The sequence below is a fragment of the Lampris incognitus genome, chromosome 17 (assembly GCF_029633865.1).
Source record: "Lampris incognitus isolate fLamInc1 chromosome 17, fLamInc1.hap2, whole genome shotgun sequence".
NCBI classification, from domain to species: Eukaryota; Metazoa; Chordata; class Actinopteri; order Lampriformes; family Lampridae; genus Lampris; species Lampris incognitus.
Genome location: NC_079227.1, coordinates 8,144,992 through 8,165,680, shown reverse-complemented (window position 1 = coordinate 8,165,680; position 20,689 = coordinate 8,144,992). Strand labels below are relative to the sequence as shown.

The 20,689-nt window shown below is 48.9% G+C and overlaps 1 protein-coding gene across 1 annotated transcript in view; it reads left to right on the top strand.

The window, feature by feature from the left end:
- ngfrb (nerve growth factor receptor b) overlaps positions 1–20,689 on the top strand; it is a 46,688-nt gene that overhangs the window by 14,634 nt on the left and 11,365 nt on the right. Inside the window, exons 3-4 of the mRNA XM_056297062.1 lie at positions 3,136–3,498; positions 17,245–17,488. Of these exons, the coding sequence (XP_056153037.1) occupies positions 3,136–3,498; positions 17,245–17,488 (607 nt within the window). The remainder of the gene's footprint in view (positions 1–3,135; positions 3,499–17,244; positions 17,489–20,689) is intronic.

Below are 20,689 nucleotides of genomic sequence, written 5' to 3'. Positions count from 1 at the left end.
TTTCTCCTCCCGTGTTTTTGTTGTTGGCTCCTCCCACATCTGCCAGGCTCCTCCCACAGCTGTCACGCCCCCCCCCCCCCTCCTTACTCCGGTCATGTGTCAAGCTTATTTTAGGCCCCCCGTGCTAAGAAGCCAGCAGGCTGTAGTTTGTCAAATATCTTCTACTGGGGAGGAAAAAGATAAGAGAAGAAAACACACACAAACGCACAAATACACTCAAAACACATACTGTAGAAAACACACATACTCACATAAACCCCCCCACACATAGAAAAGGCAGTATTAATGTACTGACCTGCGTTATTGATCTGTGACATTATGGTAATGGATTCGAAAGCACTCATAGGAAGGGGGGCGGAGATGTGTGTGTGTGTGTGTGTGTGTGTGTGTGGGCGTGTGTGTTTTGTTTGTGTGTTGGATGTGTTTGGATGCATTAGGGTACAAGGGGGTTATCACTTGTATGAGTGGAAACAACCCAGAACACGCAACACACACAAAACACGCACACAAACACACACACACACGCCGAAATTCCAACGAACCCACTCCTCCAAACCACAGCTGACTCTCTGTCTCTCTCTCTCCGTCTGTCCTTGTGTCTGTCTTTCATTAACTCTTGTTTGCGTCTTTCTTGTCTCTCTCTCTCACTGTAGTTGTCTGTCTCTCTCTCTCACCCCCGCTTCGTATCTCCCTCCTTCTTTGTCTTTTTTTCTTACTCACTGTCTCTCTGTCTGACTGTATTTGTCTGTCTCTCTCACTGTATTTGTCTGTCTGTCTGTCACTTTCTCGCTTCGTATCTCCCTCCTTCTTTCTCTGTCTTATTTTCTTACTCTGTCTCTCTCTCACTGTATTTGTCTCTCTCTCTCTCTCTCTCTCTCACTGTATTTGTCTGTCTCACTGTATTTGTCTGTCTCTCTCTCTCACTGTATTTGTCTGTCTCACTGTATTTGTCTGTCTCTCTCTCACTCCCACTTTGTATCTCCCTCCTTCTTTCTCTGTCTTATTTTCTTACTCTGTCTCTGTCTCACTGTATTTGTCTGTCTCTCTCTCTCTCACTGTATTTGTCTCTCTCTCTCACTCCCACTTCGTATCTCCCTCCTTCTTTCTCTGTCTTATTTTCTTACTCTGTCTCTCTCTCTCACTGTATTTGTCTGTCTCACTGTATTTGTCTGTCTCTCTCTCAGTAGTATTATGTGGTGGTCATTTGTTTGTTGAGCAGTGGTGCAGATCAGACCAAACATTTAAATCTCTTAAACACACACACACACACACACACACACACACACACACACACACACACACACACACACACACAGTGAACTGATGAATAACTGGAAGTTTTCCCAAGTGAAGCAGAAATCAAAGTGGTGTGATTTGTGACCGTCTTCAGTGGCCGTAAATCTCCTCTGAAGATTTTTTTTACAGCCCCATCCCCTTGTCTCTCATTACACACGCGCAGAAACGCATACATATACACACACACGCGCGCACAATGCTCTTACAAATGGGCCCGATGCATAATTTATTGTGTTGCTGGGTTCTCTACCCCGTGGAAATACAACTCTATGAAACCTGCAGTATCGATCGAGTCCTCTGCACACGAAACCTTCCGACCACAAGCGCAAAATGAATTCGGCTTTAAAACAAAAAAGGACCGAGTCTTAAAATGAGCAGAGATGTTCTGGCCTTCTCTCCAAAGCTGGCCCCTGAAGGAAGGTCTCTCTAAATCTTGTTCTTCATGCAGCTCCCTATGAACCCATCGTACTGAGTTCAACAAATCCACCACAAAATGACTTTCTTTTTTTTTTTGGGGGGGGGGGGGTTCCCCTTTTTCTCCTCAATTGCACTTGGCCATTTACCCTATATTCCCGAGCCGTCCCGGTCACTGCTCCACCCCCTCTGCCGATCCGGGGAGGGCTGCAGACTACCACGCCTCCTCCGATCCATGACAGTGAGGAGTTTCACCAGGGGGATGTAGCGCATGGCAGGATCACGCTACCCCCCCCCATTTCCCCCGAACAGGCGCCCCCACCAACCAGAGGAGGTGCTAGTGCAGCGACTAGGACACATACCCACATCCGGCTTCCAGCCCGCAGACACGGCCAGTTGTGTCTGTAGGGACGCCCGACCAAGCCGGAGGTAACGGAAAATGACTTTCAGAGCTAGTGCCACCATGGTCATCAGAGTCCTGCTTTCTCACCACACACACACACACACACACAAGTTTCTTTTTTGCAAACCGCGACATAAAAGGCCCAAGAACTCTATACGAACTGGTTCAAACCACTTTGCAGGCCAGCGAAATAAAGTTAGCTTGAATCAATAACTCCACAGGAGGAATCCATCTCAAGTCTTGTTCCAGAGCAGCATATCTGGGTTTTGTCAGGTTGGTTGGAAGCTGGGGCGGCACGGTGGCGCAGTGGTTAGCACGTTCGCCTCACAGCAAGAAGGTCCTGGGTTTGAGCCCCGGGGTAGTCCAACCTGGGGGGTCGTCCTCTGTGTGGAGTTTGCATGTTCTCCCCATGTCTGCGTGGGTTTCCTCCGGGTGCTCCAGTTTCCTCCCACAGTCCAAAGGCATGTAGGTCAGGTGAATCAGCCGTACTAAATTGTCCCTAGGTGTGAATGTGTGTGTGTCTGCCCTGTGATGGCCATGGCGGCCTGTCCAGGGTGTCTCCCCACTTGCTGCCCAATGACTGCTGGGATAGGCTTCAGCATCGCCACGACCCTGAGAGCAGGATAAGTGGGTTGGATGATGGATGGATGGATGGATGGATGGAAGCTGTAGTGACGACTTATCACCATTGGCACACAGTACACAAGCAATCGACAGCTCAGGATCTGCACAGAACTTAACAGCGAACATAAAGTAAAGAGAAAAGTAAAGACAGGCAGGTAAAAACAACAGACATATAGACAGAGTGACTGACTGACTGACTAAAGCACAATAGACAGACAGACATATAGAGCACGTAGCATTGTGGGTAACAACAGTGGTAAGCAAAACAAAACAAAGCAATGTTGCACAATGAGCTACAACCGTCACCACGCCAAAGCATTGGAAGCACTTCAGATGCAGGTGACGGCACATAGAAAGAATGTACGAGTATTCATTTTCTCATTTTCCCCTTCTTTCAGGTGAGACTTTCTCTGAAAACTTCAGTCACACCGAGCGATGCCAGCCGTGCACACGCTGCACAGGCCTGCTGCGCATGGAGACGCCGTGCACAGACTCCAACGACGCCACCTGTGTGTGCGACTACGACTACTACATGAGTGCGGTCACCAGCCGCTGCGAGCTCTGCACCAAGTGCCCCGAGGGGCAGGGCATGCTCTACAGCTGCGAGGACAACCGTGACACCGTGTGCGAGTCGTGCACCGTGGACACCTACTCGGACCAGGAGAGCACGAGGGAGCCCTGCAACCCCTGCACCGTCTGTGACGAGGAGGTGGAGGTGGAGATTAAGAAGTGCACTTCCACCAGTGACACCGTGTGTAAAGGTAAGGGGTCGCCAATGTCGCCGCTAGCCCTGGTGGCCTCACCTGTCCAAATGTCAAAGGTCAGAGAGGAGAGGTCGGGGGCGGGGTTGAGTCCCTGGTTTGAGTCCCCTGATCAGCAGGCTAACCGCTAAGCTGTGCACTTCATCTCCAAATGCAGCACAGGTGATCAGGATCCAACAGGTACAACATACAGCCACAGTGTACCTGGTGGTTGTATGTTGTAACTGTCGTATCTGTGGTCGTATGTTGTAACTGATGAATGCGGGTGAATGTCAAGCTGGGTGTGGTTGAAAAAGGACTGCATGTTCAGACAATGTTCGTGGATAAATAAAAGTTTTAAAAGAAGCTCTGTAGGGTTTCGGTGATGAATGCATTACATTTAGCTGACTGTCAGCGAGACAATAACCGCAAACTTGTCCATATTGGAAGGAAATGGACTTGTGGCTTCGGACTTGTGAAAACCTTGAATAGTTAAACGTGACCCCTTCTACTCCGAGCCATTATAGCAAGTGTTTTTTTCCCCCGGAGGAAGATGGGCTGAATGGAGAATATGTCAGCGCATCATTTCTCATCCAGCACAGTCCCTCGCAGAATGACATATCGGACGTCTACTTTATCATCTGACTGCGACACTACGGACATTGTTGGGGCCCCGGAGACCTAAATGCCACCCCAGCGCTCTTCTCATTGTGTACATAGACTCATCCCATACAGATGCACAAAAACAGCCCTCTCTGTCAGGACGGGAGATATATCTCCCCACATTCACCCTCCGGGTATCACACTCCCAAATCACAAATTCCTCATGACCGCCGTCAGTGGCCATTCCAACACAGCGAAGCCTCGTTGATTCAAACGATGCTTTTGTGAGGTGAGAATAGAAGCAGTCTGTCCTTGTGGGGCTGGCGGGGGGTTGGGGGGGGGGGGGGACTTTTGAAGGATCCTCTTTTCACTGTGGCATATACAGAGAGAGGCTTTTGTACCTATCCCATGATCCTTTGCTGTGACCATCAGTGTGTTTGCGCTGTTTTGAAGGATTGTTTTATGTGTAAAAAAAGACGCTGGTGCTAAAGAAGACGCATCGCCCCTGCACCGACTCCTTCCTGGACAAAGACGTGGTTATTTATTTCATTTGGTCTTGTAAAATATCAAAGCTTCTGTACTAAACAGCCTGAAATCAGTCCTGTCCTCAAGTCACACTGAGCGCATTTAAACAAGAAATTTGGCGTCATCACTGTGTGCCAGTACTTCAATTATTGCGTACCCATGGATACTGGTAATGCCATTACTCCATTAGCAGCGTCTGAATCTTTGGTAACACTTTAGTATGGGGAACATAAAAAAACTTTAACTACTAGTGAATTAGTAATGATCAAGATGTCACTTTAGTATGGGGAACATATTCTAAGTAACAAAAACTTAATTTACAGTCATTTAACACTATGAACACTTGTAGTTTTGTGTGTTGTTATGTAAGAACAGACCATATTCATTAAGTGTTAGTAAGGGAGAATAACTCTTCTTGTGGTACTACCACCTTATAAAGGCCATACTAAGCAAAGCATATTGAGATGGTACTACTAATAAGCAATAATTCTGAGGTTATAGAGGGAAAACTCATAGTTAATGGCTTACTGGTTGTATAATAAGGCCATGCAGAATAAGGCATTAATGAGTACGTAATAATGACCAATTAAGAGCCAATATGTTGCTAATTTGCATGCTAATAAGCACCTAATTAATGGTGACTATGTTCCCCATACTAAAGTGTTACCGAATCTTTGCATAACCACTGTACTGTTCATGGAAACTACATATTGACTGCTTCCCTCCATCTCTCCACCCTTAAGCCTGTGCAATGTATTTCACTTTGATATGTATGCAGATTTGTATTTGGTGTGATGTAGTGAATTCAAGGGGCAGCCGGGACGCGAACCCGGATGTCCCGCACCATGGGCAACTACGTTAACCAGTCGACTAAAGGGTCCGACCCCTTCTGACACCAATGTAGCGAATTCAGGGGGCGGCCGAGAACTTCTGCAGCCGGGATGTGACTGGTTTACGTAGTCGCCTGTGGTGCGGGACACCCAAGTTCACATCCTGGCTGCGGCGGTTCCCAGTTGCCCCCCGAATTCGCTACATTGGTGTCAGAAGTGGGATTGTGAGACTGTGAGGCCATCGGAAGCACATGTGCCCAGAGGCGTGAGGGAGCTGGTATGCTGAAACGTGGGGATGCACTTCCTGAAGGAGGGGGTTAGTGTAATGATCACGGATGTGTAGACTCACTAGTCCTTGGCTAACGGGTCGGACCCTTTAGTTGACTGGTTAACATAGTCACCCGTTGTGCGGGAGACCCAGGTTTGCGTACTGGCTGTGGCGGTTCCTGGTCGCCCCCTGAATTCACTACAGTGACCAAAAAATAAGCTGATAATGACATTCACTTTAGTATTTCTAACAACCGAAAGCCGACAACGTTGTCACCAGCTTGTGCATCAGCTTGACTCTTTTGGGACCCTGGCAGCCATGTTTGTTGTCATCCAGCATCTGTGACTCCCCCTTGACACGCGCAGTTCCACAAACCAAAAGAAATCCGAGCAAGACGTTCTCATGTATCAAAAGGTCGAAAGAGGGGCATCCGGGTAGCCTGGCGGTATATTCCATTACTTATCAACATGGGGATCGCCGGTTCGAATCCCCGTGTTGCTTCTGGCTTGGACGGGCGTCCCTACGGATACAATTGGCCGTGTCTGTGAGTGGGAAGCCGGATGTGGGTATGTGTCCTGGTCACTGCACTAGCACCTCCTCTGGTCAGTTGGGGTGCCTGTTCAAGGGGGAGGGGGAACTGGGGGGAATAGCGTGATCTTCCGACGCGCTACGTCCCCCTGGTGAAACTCCTCACTGTCAGGTGAAAAGAAGCGGCTGGCGACTCCACATGGTAGAAAGACTGGGCAAAAATCCAGGGGTCTTAATCAGTTTTCGAATATGGTGACTAAGACCTTCACCCAATTTTGGGAATCAGACAGAGGTGTTCACATGATCATTTCAATAATCGCAGTATTGAATAGCGTCACAAAGGCGATTCGGATGCAGAGTCAAAGTTAAATCAAAATGGATCAGAGAAATCAGACTGTCACATTAAATGAAACGCTCCAAAACAGACTTGTTCCAGTACATGCTGGGATACGCCTGCTTTTGAGTGTTTAATTTAGCGTGCGAGTCATAGTTCTCTCATCAGTAATCGCAGTATTACCATAATCGAGGTGACATGGGCATACTAATGTGCATGTAAATAGACTTGTGTATTAATGGGATCAGGGCGGTATCCATATCTTAAAGCTATGAAAGAAAAACAATCAGGAGGATCCTTTCAAAGGCGGAAATGGACGCAACGTGAATAGAAAGCCCTTCCCTTGCATGAAACACCATCCACGGAGTGGCGGGGAAGGCTTATGACCCTGTATGGCCTGAGGTGAAAGAGACGGAGAGGCTCTATCGGGAAGATAAGACTCAGCAAAGAGATATGAGTCAGACACTAACAGTCGAGACGAGTCGGACAGTACAGTTAAGAGTGAATTCCCCGCCACCGGTCGCAGGCCTGATGGCTCACAGAGCCCCATTCGAGGGGGGAAACGTCATACATAATTCTGCACGCTAACCCAATCATGTGCTCTTTAGAGCTTGTATAATGTTTTTATAGGGACACATGGCTCATCAGGGCCTCTGAATCTGTAGCGCTGCCAGATGTCCATATCCATTAGCGCGATGGAGAAAGCCAAGGGCCGCCCTGAGGGTTGAACAAAGGCCAAACATAGTTAGCAGGGCGGGGGTGGGGGGGCAAAGCAAGACCGCTGCCACTGTACGAACAAGCTGTAACTTGAGACAGGGGAGACATTAATTCAACTTAAAAGATGGGCCTGAAAATCACTTAGACACCACCGCAGGTTACTGAGAGGGAAAAAAGTTGCTGCTGTCACTGTCGAGGTTTCGTAAGAGGTTAAGAGGAATAAAACGCCCACCACTTCATCATTAGTACGTTTTACTCTTGAGTTTTTTTCCAAAGTGGGCAGAATTTGGCACCCTGCAGCATGCACATCAGCTCCAACACTGTCCAGAGCGAAAATCCAATTTCCTGCAACACTTCTTCTGGGATTAAAGCTCTGTTATGGGTCGTGTCTCGGCTCATCTCCCCTCTGAGCAGCTCGGCTCTGCTAACACAGACCAGACTCTGTCAGGCTCTGAAAGCCCAGATGCTTATCTTAAGAAAGTGCGATACAGCTTCCACTTTCTTACAGGCCGCCGAGCAAGGTTGAAGGTCACGGGTCATGAGAAGCTGGTATGTGAGTTGGGTGTTTGTGGGAGCAGGGTAGTGTGGGATTCCCAAAGGAAGAGAAACGGAACAACACGGAAGAAATCCCCACAATCCCCCCCGGGGTCAGTAAAGCATCACAGAAACACATGTTCGTTCCTAGCGGCCGTTGTCCCATCCAAGCCTCAAAGAGACCCTCTGCATGTGGCATCAACATCTCAGATGGTGGAACTGTAATCCGCCAGGGGTCAACCACATCGAAATCCTGGTGCACTGAGGACAGATTGTGATCCGATAGTCAAAAACCAATTTAACCTACAGTCATTGTGATTTGTCCTTTACCTTCTTGGTGGGTTATTTTTCCATCTCAGTTGGGAACGCCGAGACACCGCTAACCATCTCGGGTTTGTTTGGCTTTAGCATTAGTTACGGTTTCGCTTTGTACTGCGTTACAGGTTTTCGCAAGTAACGCTGCAAATCTACAGATTGTCTTGTACCCGAAACCAAACCGTCGTCTGTTCTGGGGTCATATCGAGAACTGATATGAGAACAGCTGCATAAAACTGGCCCCTTTTTTCTGGAGGTGCCCTCAGTGTGTGTGACTTCCTGCATGCAGAGGGTTGGGGTTCGAATATATGTATCACATGTTCTGAATGTGGGGTACCGTTAGCAGGTGTCTAGTCGTGCTAGCAAACTGGGACTCTTAGCGCAGGTTTGACAGAGGGGTCACTTGCTCCCCCCCTCCACCCCCCCAGCCCCCCGCTGTCTGGGGATTGTACCCGGGACAGAGTGCACGTATTTGGGCCAAGCCTCCACCCAGAGGTTGGGTCTTTGCTCTCAAGGCCAACATGCGGAGGTTGACTTGTGTGCTCTCGTACAACTTGCATCCAGATGCATTATGCATGTGCACACCCACGCAAACGCAAGTGACTAATTTAACTTGACAGATCTGATCTAAGACAGCAGATAGAGGTAGGAGGGTCAAATGGGCGGGGTTTTTAAGTAAGGGGGAGGGGAAGCTTATTTCCTTCCTCTTTTTGGTTGACCTTAATGTTTGACAGGTTACCCTTCAGAAATCAGCCAAAACCAACTCCATCCATCCATCCATTATCCGAACCACTTATCCTGCTCTCAGGGTCACAGGGATGCCGGAGCCTATCCCAGCAGTCATTGGGCAGCAGGCGGGGAGACACCCTGGACAGGCCGCCAGGCCATCACACAGGGCTGACGCACACATTCATTCATACCTAGGGACAATTTAGTACAGCCGAGTCACCTGACCTACATGTCTTTGGACTGTGGGAGGAAACCGGAGCACCCGGAGGAAACCCACACAGACACGGGGAGAACATGCACACTCACACAGAGGACGACCCGGGATGACCCCCAAGGTTTGGACTACCCCAGGGCTCGAACCCAGGACCTTCTTGCTGTGAGGCGACCGGGCTTTCCACTGCGCCACCGTGCCGCCTAAATCAACTCAACACACCAATATAGGACAGGGGAACACAGAGAGCGAATGAGTGTGAGAGATGGAGAGAGAAAGAGGGAAAAGTGAGCGATAATGACGAAGAGAAAAGAAGAAGGGGGTGGAGGGGTGGGGGAAGGAATACATCACATCATTACCACTTCAACTGCTGTGGCCGACCTTTGACTCCAGTCCCACCAAACAATCCTCCATCTCTGCATGTATAGTCACTCATTGTATGGCTGCAGCTTGGTGTGCGCTCGCAGACGCCACATCAGAAGCTGACATCAGCGGCATTGACTCTTCAATGACCACAGCTGACCTTCTCCCGGTTAACCCTTCACTCTGTGTCCACACAGTGCAGGCATTGTGGGAAGAAATCTGCTTCTGAAATCCCTTTTCTCTCCCTGCCTGTGGGGATGAGTGTGCCGCTCTGCTGGTATTTAACCCCCCCCCCCCCAATACAGACAGAGGGCATTTCTAGGGGTTGCTTTGGCTTGGGTGAGCCCTTCCGGTCCAAGGTCCACCAAGACACGTGCGCCAGCACTAGTGGCGCCCCCCCCCCCCCGCCGCCCAGCCGAAGTCTCTGTGTTGGGGGAGTTCTTCCTCAGTCGTATTCATCATCTTATCTCCAGAGAATGTACTGCAGCGTGGCATTTAAGAGGAATTTGCAAGGCATTTAGTGGATTTTTGTGCTGCAAGATTTCTCCCCCCCCCCCCCACCCCCTTTTTTTCCTCCGCCTGGAGACTGCGTTTGTGTCCACGTACTGTACCCGTGGGAATTCTACTGAAGTTCTATTGAATTTTCTATGTTTTTTTTTTTTCCTTTTATTTCTGTATTCCTGAAATGAAATGTGTGTCTCGTTCGTGACCAAACGCGTGCAGTCGTATTCGCGGCATACGCGCATCTTGCTGATGGAGTCGAAAATTGGGTAGACGACCCAAAAGAAACCGGCTGGATGCCAGGCTAGTCGAGTTGTTTGCACATATAGGAAAGGGCAAGGAGATGATGCAGAGATGCGGGGCAGAGAGAGGAGGAGAGGGAACAGATGTGTGGAAGAACGCCTCGGTCGATAAAACGATAAAGTTACTCTTCCCCTCTCACATTCCCCATTGTGACCTCTAACGAGCGCGCGCACACGCACACACACACACGTTCACACACGTGTGTGATTAATGCAAATACACACATGTAATGAACACACACACACACACACAGATGTGTTCACAATGCGAGAAAGAATGAGATGGTTATGGGAAGGCAGGAGAAGAATGAAAAGCAGAGGGAAAGAGACAAAAACGGATCATACTGAAGTAATAAACTCAATGAAGAGATTAAATGTAATCCCCCAGATGGACCTTTTACAACCCGGCTTGTCAAATCCCACTCGTTTATGTAACCAAGGGGAAAGGCGGCATGCGATAGGTCAGTGGTGTCGGTACGGTTGGCAGTGGATCAGCATTATGCGGAGTGGATGATGTTCACTACAGACAGAAACTTGCTGTGTTAGGGAGGAGAGACGGGCCATGGCTGTCCTGTGCTTCTTTTATTCTCAATGGGCCTGCTGGGCTCAGTCATGACTTCCATCGGTCCCACCAATCAGACTCTTACAAGTTAGAAAAGAGGACCAATCGCAGATGGCCAGAGCCGGAGGTTCGTCACAGGCATCCGACCCATTTACAGCGACGGTCTCGGACAGGAAGTCATCTTTGTCCGCCCTTTGCGGCAGGAAGCGAGAAGGATTCTGCAGCCTACATCTGCACCTGCCGATCTCCTTTCTCCATCCCTCGTGTCTGACGTTCCTCCCGTGGGGTGTCTGGAAATGCGAGTTCTTGCAGTGTGGCTTCTCTGCTGTATGGAGCGCATACTCTGGTGTGTTGTGTGTAGATGCGAGTTTGGGCTGTGGAGCGTCAATCGTCACCTCTTCGAGTGTGTCCAGCGCTCCGAGATGCCTCCGGTTTATGACGGCGGGCGCTGGCTCGTTGCCAGTGTTCAAGTGTAATGACATACAATAAAAACCCTACCGTTGTGGGAAGCCCCGCCCCTTATCCCGCAAGTTCAAATCTGATTTCAGATATTATCGTGCACACTCTCCGGTGTGCACGATAATACCTGTTGACAAGAGCTAACCGCACACATGAACACCAATACACAAACACGCTCGTGCTCTATCCTCACGCACGCGCTTACACACACACACACAGACGCGCATAGACACTTCATCCTCGAAGAAGCACACACTCCCACGCCTCTTTAAAAGTGTGCAATACATGCCAGTAATGGCAGACACAGATTATGCATGAACATAATCTTCATTATTACATGTTTCTACACGGCGAGTGCATCTAGGTTTCCAGTAACGTGCTAACAGAACAAAACAGACAAACCCTCCAGCAGTTTCCACAGAAAAATTGCTGCATGTTAGCAGGAGCCTTGCCCAACTGCGAAGCTGCTATTTTAAATGACCCCCGCGTCTTTCAGCTCTCATGACGATAAAGATATGCAGTAAAGCCCTTTTCCCTTCATCTCAGTGCGAAGCAACACAGTGCAGACATATTGCAACCTGTGCAGTTTCCAAACTCAAGATGAGAGGGGGGCAAGCTGTGTTTACATGTGGTTTGGTTGGCGGGCCCCAATTAGGTCTTACTTATTATAACTTTATGATAACGGGAGGATAAAAATATCGTGAAATGGAAAGATAGCTATAGCTGGGTTGATACTTCAGATTGTAGCCCGGACATGTGAGCTGTCAGGATGTGTAGCGGTAGAGCGGTGAAGGCAACTGGTCCAGGCCTTGAGAGCTAAAGCTTCCCTTACCGGGGGGGGGGGCGGAGCTTAGCGGTGTATTCGACTAAGAACGGGACGAGGTCACTTCCAGTCAGCCTGTCGGGGAGAAGAGAGGAGACAGACCGAGCAGAAAAGGCAGGAAGTTAAAAGAGAGAGAGAGAGAGAGAGAGAGAGAGAGAGAGAGAGAGAGAGAGAGAGAGAGAGAGAGAGAGAGAGAGAGAGAGAGAGAGAGAGAGAGAGAGAGAGAGAGAGAGAGAGAGAGAGAGAGAAAGAAAGAAAGATGGAGAGAGAGGAGGGGACAGGGTGACAGAGTGTGAAAGTGTGTGGGGTGTGTGTGTGTGTGTGTGTGTGTGTGTGTCCATTCCACATTCATTACACGTTGTACCCTATAAACAAGGGAAATAGTGAGAGGGGGGGGGGGGGGGAACGAAGAAATCAACACACTTCCGTGGCCTTCACTCGTCTGTACCGAGTGTTGATTACACACAGTGCAGCCAAATTCACACGTTTTTCGGTATAAGCGCCGTCTCGGGGGCCCCAGTTTCCACAGCCGTTGTTCCTCTACGTTTTTCTAAATAATGGAAATTATATTTTTTAACCGGTGTACAAAATGGAGTGACATACATGAAATACTTTTTTTTTTACCTCGTATGTTTTAACTGACACATGAACTGACTTCTTATGGTGATGAAATAAAAGTTTTTAAGCCACTTACCGAAAGTCAGAAAGCGGCTAGCTTAAACGCAAACAATGGCGGAAGAGCCGGACGCTATCGCGATACGATACGATAGCAGTGGCTAGCTGACGTAACCCGGTTATCTTTCTTGCCCGGTGCAGGATTCGATACGGGGTGTGCTGCGCCACAAGGCGACGTCACTAACCGCTCGGCTAAAGGCTCAGACCCGTTAGCTAGGGGGCTAACGTGTCTCTTATTAGTAGTTTACAGTCGTCACCCTATCCTGGAAGCGCGCCCTCGCGCTTTGTTCTTCCCGCGCTCCGAAGAGACTTCTGAGGATCTGCACACTTCCGGGTCCCACCGCTGCCACCAATGTAACCGGTTATTTTCTTGCCCGGTGCGGGATTCGATACGGGGTGTACTGCACCACAAGGCGACGTCACTAACCGCTCGGCTAAAGAGTCAGACCCGCTAGCTAGGGGGCTAACGTGTGTTATTAGTAGTTTACACTTACACGGTGACTGAGTAAGCTCGAAATTCTTTAAAAAAAAAAAAAACAACAACAACAACAACAACATAAAAGTACCAAAGACGCCTCTGGCTCTCACAATGAACAATTATCAACACGTGTCGCCGAGTTTGTGTGTGTGGTAATTACCTTAAAGAGGGGAAATAGTGAGGGGAGAGGAGCGAAGAAACCGGCACACATCCCTCATCCCTCCGTGGCTGCTTTTAGGCAGACGAGGTCGTTTCCAGCACCCCTAAATAGCACCCGGCCGCCTTTATCGCTGTGTAGATATCGGTACGCCTCCTAGCTTTTCGAATTGCTCGTCGCCTTACCATCACAGGCAAAGGGACTCAACAAGCTAGCTAAAAATGCTACCGCGCGTGATACGAGGCCACTTCTTCACGTCATCTTCCCAACCATCTATCAAGGACGGCAAAGGTATTCTTATTTCAGCTAATTTGCTAATTTGGCGGGCTAGATCTAGATCGATCGCTCTAAGAAAGACGGTTAGCGCACCGTTACCATGGAAAACGCCGGTTCCGGTTCGGTGACAGGACGCGCCGGAAGTCGCGCCCATAATTCACGGAAGGTATGTTTTTGCATTGTATCATATTTAGACGGTAATTATTACGTTTTATTTTCTGACTCTCCCCTCTACTGAAAGTCTGACATTGTATTGTTGCAATGTAAAAAAAAACAAAACAATTGTACATGATAAAAAAACGAATAGATAAGAATATGTTTAAAAAAATAAATAAAAACAAGGTGGCTTGAGTGACGGACAGGAGCGCCGATTCTCCCCACAGGAGCCCTGAGGCATCGCCAGTCGATCGACGTGCAATTAACCCAGACAAGAACCTGCTTTACGTATTTGTACTAATTACACCATCCTCATACCAATAACCATAGCAACACAGCAGAAATAACAGTGAAATCAAACGTTGTGAAAATGGTTTTCTGAAAAATCGCGTAACTCTGAAAGGAAAGAAATTGTTTTCTGAACATTTAAACTGTGAATATATAGTGTTTAGCTGTATGACAAACCTACGGGTGAGTAAATCGTCTCAGCTTTTAAAGTGAAGAGTCATCACCAACACCTAAAGTAAGATGCAGTTGGTAAGACGCTTGCAAAAAATCAGTGCCAACGCAGTCTATGGCGGAAGAACTATGTACATCGTGTACGATAACTTGATAAACGTCTGTCCAGTAATTCGCGCGAGCCACTCAGTCAGCGAGCACTCCGGGCCACCCTCAAAAATACACTCTGTGCTCTTAGACGAAAGCCACAACACCACGTCCCGGCCCCGGCCTCCTGAATATGGTCTCACTGAGAGTGTTTCGCTTCATTAGTGTAAAAAAAAAAATGGTTTCCTGTCCCCTGAGGCAGTTGGTAGGATGACTTCCTGCTGGGGGTGTGAGTAACAACAGTAAGTAAACAACAAGCCAGGATGGGTTTTCAGTAGACTCATCATCTTGCTGCTAATGGTCGAGTGGTGTGTGTGTGTGTGTGTGTGTGGCATGGGGTGGGGGGTTAGCTAGGCTCCCTCACAAAGCCATCCCCAGGGTGAGGGTAGGGGGGTGGGTGAGTGTTTGGATGAGGGGGGAAATATGTGTGCAACCATAAGTTACTTTACAAGTGGTGACTGTAGTTGCAGCTTGCAGAACCTCCCTGCAGGATGACGTTGCAATGATAATAATATGACAGTCATATTGTAGCAATGCTAATATAATGTATATTACAATAAACAATAAAATAATGTATATTGCCACATGCGGCCAATGATTGCAGGCTACATTGCTCACTCGTCTAGAAATGATGAACCCGTGACACGACTAGTTAGTCATAGTATTGCAGAGATGCATGTATGGTTGATTATCCATGATAACGGATGGGCTGTTATGATAGCAGTAATCATGATACTGGAAATAATGTAAACGATAATCACAACAAGAAATCATCATATATCATATCGTCACCATCGAAAACGTAATCATAACGTGTTAACACTAACATAGGTTAATGACAATTATCATGCAGTAACTAAATGTTATTCGTGCGGCAGAAAAACGAGTTGTTAGATAGTCAAACTGAAGGTTGTTAAAAATAGTTTTGAGAATCTGAGAATTTTCATTCAAATTCACGAGACATCACAGTGAACTTAGGAGGGAGGGAGGGTTGGATGTTGCTTGAGGGGAGGTGGTTTTGCCCTGCCCCCATCTCACCATCCACCCCTCCTCTCTCAGCCCGAGACCACCGAGGCTGCCCCCCCCCCCCAGGGCTGTAAGAACCGTATGTTTCCCCATCTGCTGTACCCCCCACCCCCCGTGTTCCCTCCATTGTTAAGCCCACCACCCTCCATAGGGATCCAATGTCTTGTTCAAGGGCACATCAGCAGGACTCACTGGTGCTTTGTGTGCACGTGTGTGTGTGTGTGTGTGTGTGTGTGTGTGTGTGTGTGTGTGTGTGTGTGTGGTGGTGGTGGTCATCGGTTTTGTTTATGAATCCCGTTGTGCGTCAAAGCCGCTTCAGTCCACGGGCCCCCTCACCAAGTAAAATCAATACCAAACTCATTTAAGCAGACGCGAGCGCAGCCCAGTAACACACACACACACACGCACACACACAGACACGCACACAGACACGCAGGGACGGGTCAAGGACAAACATCTGGTGAATCATGTCAGACCCACAAAGGTTTTCAGGCCGTGTCTGATTGAACTTGTCTTTCTGTCGCTTTTATCCTCGGCATGTCCCCACAGCGTTGTGACGGTTCACTGCTGTGTAGGATTTATGAATGAAGTTTGACAGGTGTGGGTAGTGATTGACAAGTGAGTCATAGGGCCCTTGTAAGCTCTTACAACACACCGGTTGACGTTTTCAGAATGCCTCACAAAAATAATAACCGTCTTATTAGTACGGCTTGGTTTGTTGAAGCGACTTCCTGTTTGGTTATCTACACTTAATCATTCAGTACTTCACGTCGAATCTTGATGCTATTATTTAAAATGATTTACCACCATTATTTTTTTAAATTTTTTGATTACGCCCCCCCCCCGCCCCCCCCACACACACACACTTTTTTCTCTCCCCAGTTGTACTTGGCCAATTACCCCCACTCTTCCAAGCCGTCCCGGTCGCTGCTCCACCCCCTCTGCCGATCCGGGGAGGGCTGCAGACTACCACATGCCTCCTCCCATACATGTGACGTCGCCAGCCACCTCTTTTCACCTGACAGTGAGGAGTTTCACCAGGGGGACGTAGCGCGCGGGAGGATCCCGTGACTCCCCCGGTTCCCCCTCCCCACCCTGAACAGGCGCCCCGACCGACCAGAGGAGGCGCTAGTGCAGCGACCAGGACACATACCCACATCCGGCTTCCCACCCGCAGACACGGCCAATTGTGTCTGTAGGGACGCCCGACCAAGCCGGAGGTAACACAGGGATTCGAACCGGCGATCCCTGGGAGGTAACGGAATAGACCGCCATACCACCCGGACGCCCCCTTTACTCCCGTTATTAACACTTGGGCGGCACGGTGGCGCAGTGGTTAGCGCGGTTGCCTCGCAGCAAGAAGGTCCTGGGTTCGAGCCCCAGGGTAGTCCAACCTTGGAGGTCGTCCCGGGTCGTCCTCTGTGTGGAGTTTGCATGTTCTCCCCATGTCTGCGTGGGTTTCCTCCGGATGCTCCGGTTTCCTCCCACAGTCCAAAGACATGTAGGTCAGGTGAATCGGCTGTACTAAATTGTCCCTAGGTGTGTGTGTGTGATGGCCTGGCAGCCTGTCCAGGGTGTCTTCCCGCCTGCCGCCCAATGACTGCTGGGATAGGCTCCAGCATCCCTGCGACCCTGAGAGCAGGATAAGCGGTTCGGATAACGGATGGATGGATTATTAAAACTTTGCAGCATATGTTATGAGAGCTGGTGTTTCACTCGTTTACTAATCACTGTCTGCAGCTTGCCATTATACTCAAGTGTTGACCGTTTGCCTTTTCCCCCATTTCAGAGCTGAACCCCCAGTTCCCCTCCGTGTCGCCGTCCCCTGTGTCCGGTTCGTCCACGCCCTTCTTCGTTTATGACAACTCCCTGCCGGAAGGCCCTCCCCCCGACGGCACCATGGAGAGCTCCCCCACCACCACCGACGGCCCCAAACTCATCTACCAGGGCCTGCACGACAAGCTCATCCCCATCTACTGCTCCATCCTGGCAGCCGTGGTGGTCGGCCTGGTGGCCTTCATCATCTTCAAGAGGTGAGGAAGACGAGATGAAATGAGATTTACTCCCCCCCCCCCCAAACTTTCAGGTTGGTTTTATTCTCTCAACTGCACGGGTACCATGAATTTCCCCCCCAGCTCTCTTCATTAGCTATCGCATTATTTAAAGTGCTAATAAGCAAAGTTATAAATCAAATGAGGGATCGTTGTAAGGGTGTCTATGACGCCGTGAAAGGAGGGGAGAACGTCAAACCTCACTCCAGAGGCACAGCGTTCAGCACAGCCGGTTTGTGTTTCTCGCTTTCTTTTATCAGATAAAAACCAACAAGCTCATGTAGCAGCTGTCAGTTGTTTGCTCACAGACGATAAAAGTAGCGCGGGGAACAGACACAGTCAACACACACACACACACACACACACACACACACACAGTGGCAGGCTGTCTCGTTCCCCATTGCAAAAGCCGCTCAACTTTTTCCAGGGATTCACAGCTACGTCACCCCTGCGTCTTTTGTGCGTCGCTAATTGAAGTCCCCCTTGCTACAACAGGTAAACCGGAACTACATATTCATTTGTTCAACATAAGGTCGGTGATATACAGACCATAGCAGGAAATATTACACACAGGTTCCGGGAATGTTCGCCAAGAGAGGGAAAAAAAAATTAATGAAATAAAGATATGACCACCATATTGAATCAGCTACACTCATCAGGAGTTAGCCTACACACGCTAGCATGCAATTTCCAGTTTTATATTTTCCCCTAACCATCCTTTTTAACTGGTTATCTAAGAGAGGAAATCTACAAATGCTAAATAAATTAATAAAGACAAGCTTATCAAGGCATTTTATCTGGTTTTATTGCCAGCGAGATTTTCCTGCCCCACTGACAGTTAGTTACTGTGTTTCATGAATGTGTACTACTCGTTTCATGACACGCTACATGATAGTAGTAAGACTCAAGACATTTACTCTAAGAATGACAGACTGTCTTAAATCAAGCTTCTTTTAAGGTTGCTTTTCCTGTTTGGTGAAAATTCCTTATAATACGTTTTATAATCAGGAACACAGTTAACCCAGATAGCAAAACTGCTGTGGCCCGGACCCGTCCCACACCGTCACTTTCATCCGGCCCACATATCGCGTGGAATTATGGCACTTGGGCGGTCCGCTCCTGTTTGCCAGATCTGGGCCAGAACCAGGCCATAACAATGCTGCATGTGCCACATATTTGCCAAAGGTGGCCCATATTTGTTTTGTGATATTTGGGCCATATTCACCATTTACCACACGGGCCACTTCAGGGTCACATCCAGATCACATGTTGCCCAGAGCACCACATCTATGCCAAAAAAGGCCCACATTTGATTTGGCATATTTGGGCCACATTTGCTATTATACATGTGGGCCACTTCAGGCTCACATCCATTTTGTCAGGGCCAGAAGAAGACCATCAGTGCCGCATCATTGCCTGAAGTGGCCCACATCCGGATGCTATCCGGGACACACTCTTATGCAGTGTATTCATAACTGTACAAGATAAAGTTATTTCTCAAAAAAGGCTTACAGGGCGTCCGGTTGGTGTAGCAGTCTATTCCGTTGCCTACCAACAGGGGGATCGCCTGTTTGAATCCCTGTGTTACCTCTGGCTTGGTCGGGCATCCCTACAGACACAATTGGCCATGCCTGCGGGTGGGAAGACGGATGTGGGTATTTGTCCTGGCCACTGCACTAGCGCCTCCTCTGGTTGGGTAGGGCGCCTTTTTGGGAGGGATGGGGAACTGGGAGTAATAGCGTGATCCTCCCACACGCTACGTCCCCCTGGCGAAACTCCTCAGTGTCAGGTGAAAAGAAGCGGCTGGCGACGCCACATGTATCGGAGGAGGCATGTGGTAGTCTGCAGCCCTGCAGTTGAGTGGAGTGGAGCAGCGACCAGGGCGGCTCGGAAGAGTGGGGGTAATTGGCCAGATACATTTGGGAAGAAAAAGAGGGGGGCGGATTTACAAGAAATTAACATTCTTTGTCTCTGCCTGCTTAATCTGATTGGGGTGGTGTTGATCCCAGCATGCATTGGACAGAGGGGAGGTGAGGCACAATGACAGGTCAACAGGCCATTACAGCATCCACACACCAAGGATGGATCCCAACATTGAAATAAAGGAAGGAACATGATCCAGAAGGTTATTTTCACAGCAGCCTCAACAAGGAGTAATTGGTTAGACTGTTTAGTGGTATTCCTGTCTTCTTCCAATGAGGGAGCACAGGACAAAGACATGCATGTTATGGTTAATACTCCTGTCTGTGCCCCTGACCGAGGCATGGCAAGAAGGACAGGAGTTGGTACCCGTGGGCGCTGCATGGCGGCTTCCCACTGCTCCTAGCTACAGTGTGTGTTGAGATGGGCTAAAGGACGAATTTCCCCACGGGGATTTATGATATTAATAATGGATTACATTTATATAGCACTTTATCTAGACATCCAAAGCGCTTCACAGTGAAGGGAGAGGAAACTCACCTCGACCACCATCGATGTGTACCACCCACCTGGGTGATGTTGCATGGCAGCCATTTTGCACCAGAACACTCACCACACATCAGCTTGAGGTGGAGAGAGAGGAACCATGGAGCCAATTACATGGGGGGATGGTTAGGTGGCCAGATGGAGAGAGTCAGGTTGGGGATTTTGCCAGGACACCGGGGGACCACCCTACTCTTCGTGATAAGTGCCATGGGATCTTTATTGACCACAGTGAGTCAGGACCTCGGTTTAATGTCTCATCTGAAGAACAGCATCTCCTACAGCACAGTGTCCCCATCACTGCACTGGGGCATTGGGATTTTTGTTGTATAATAGGACCACCGGGAAGACTGCCCCTGCTGGCCCACCAATACCACTTCCAGCGCCAACTCAGTTTTCCCAGAAGGTCTCCCGTCCAAGTACTAGCCAAGCCCACACCTGCTTAGCTTCTGTCATTCGGCAGAGCCAGGGTCCATGTTGGTATGGCTGCCGGCGAAGTAAAGTACATCTTGATCTTGATCTCGACAAACCTTGGTAGAAGGATAGAGTAGATTCCCAGAACACAGTCCATTGCAATTCCAATGTCTGCACATGTCATTCGTGGCTCAGAGTTTTCTCAGAAATGGCAAAGGATTATCATCAGGGAAGGATCGGTCAGTAAACCAGCATGGAGAACAAAGGACCCATTCACAAGTGTTGCTTGTTAATGGGTTACTGATG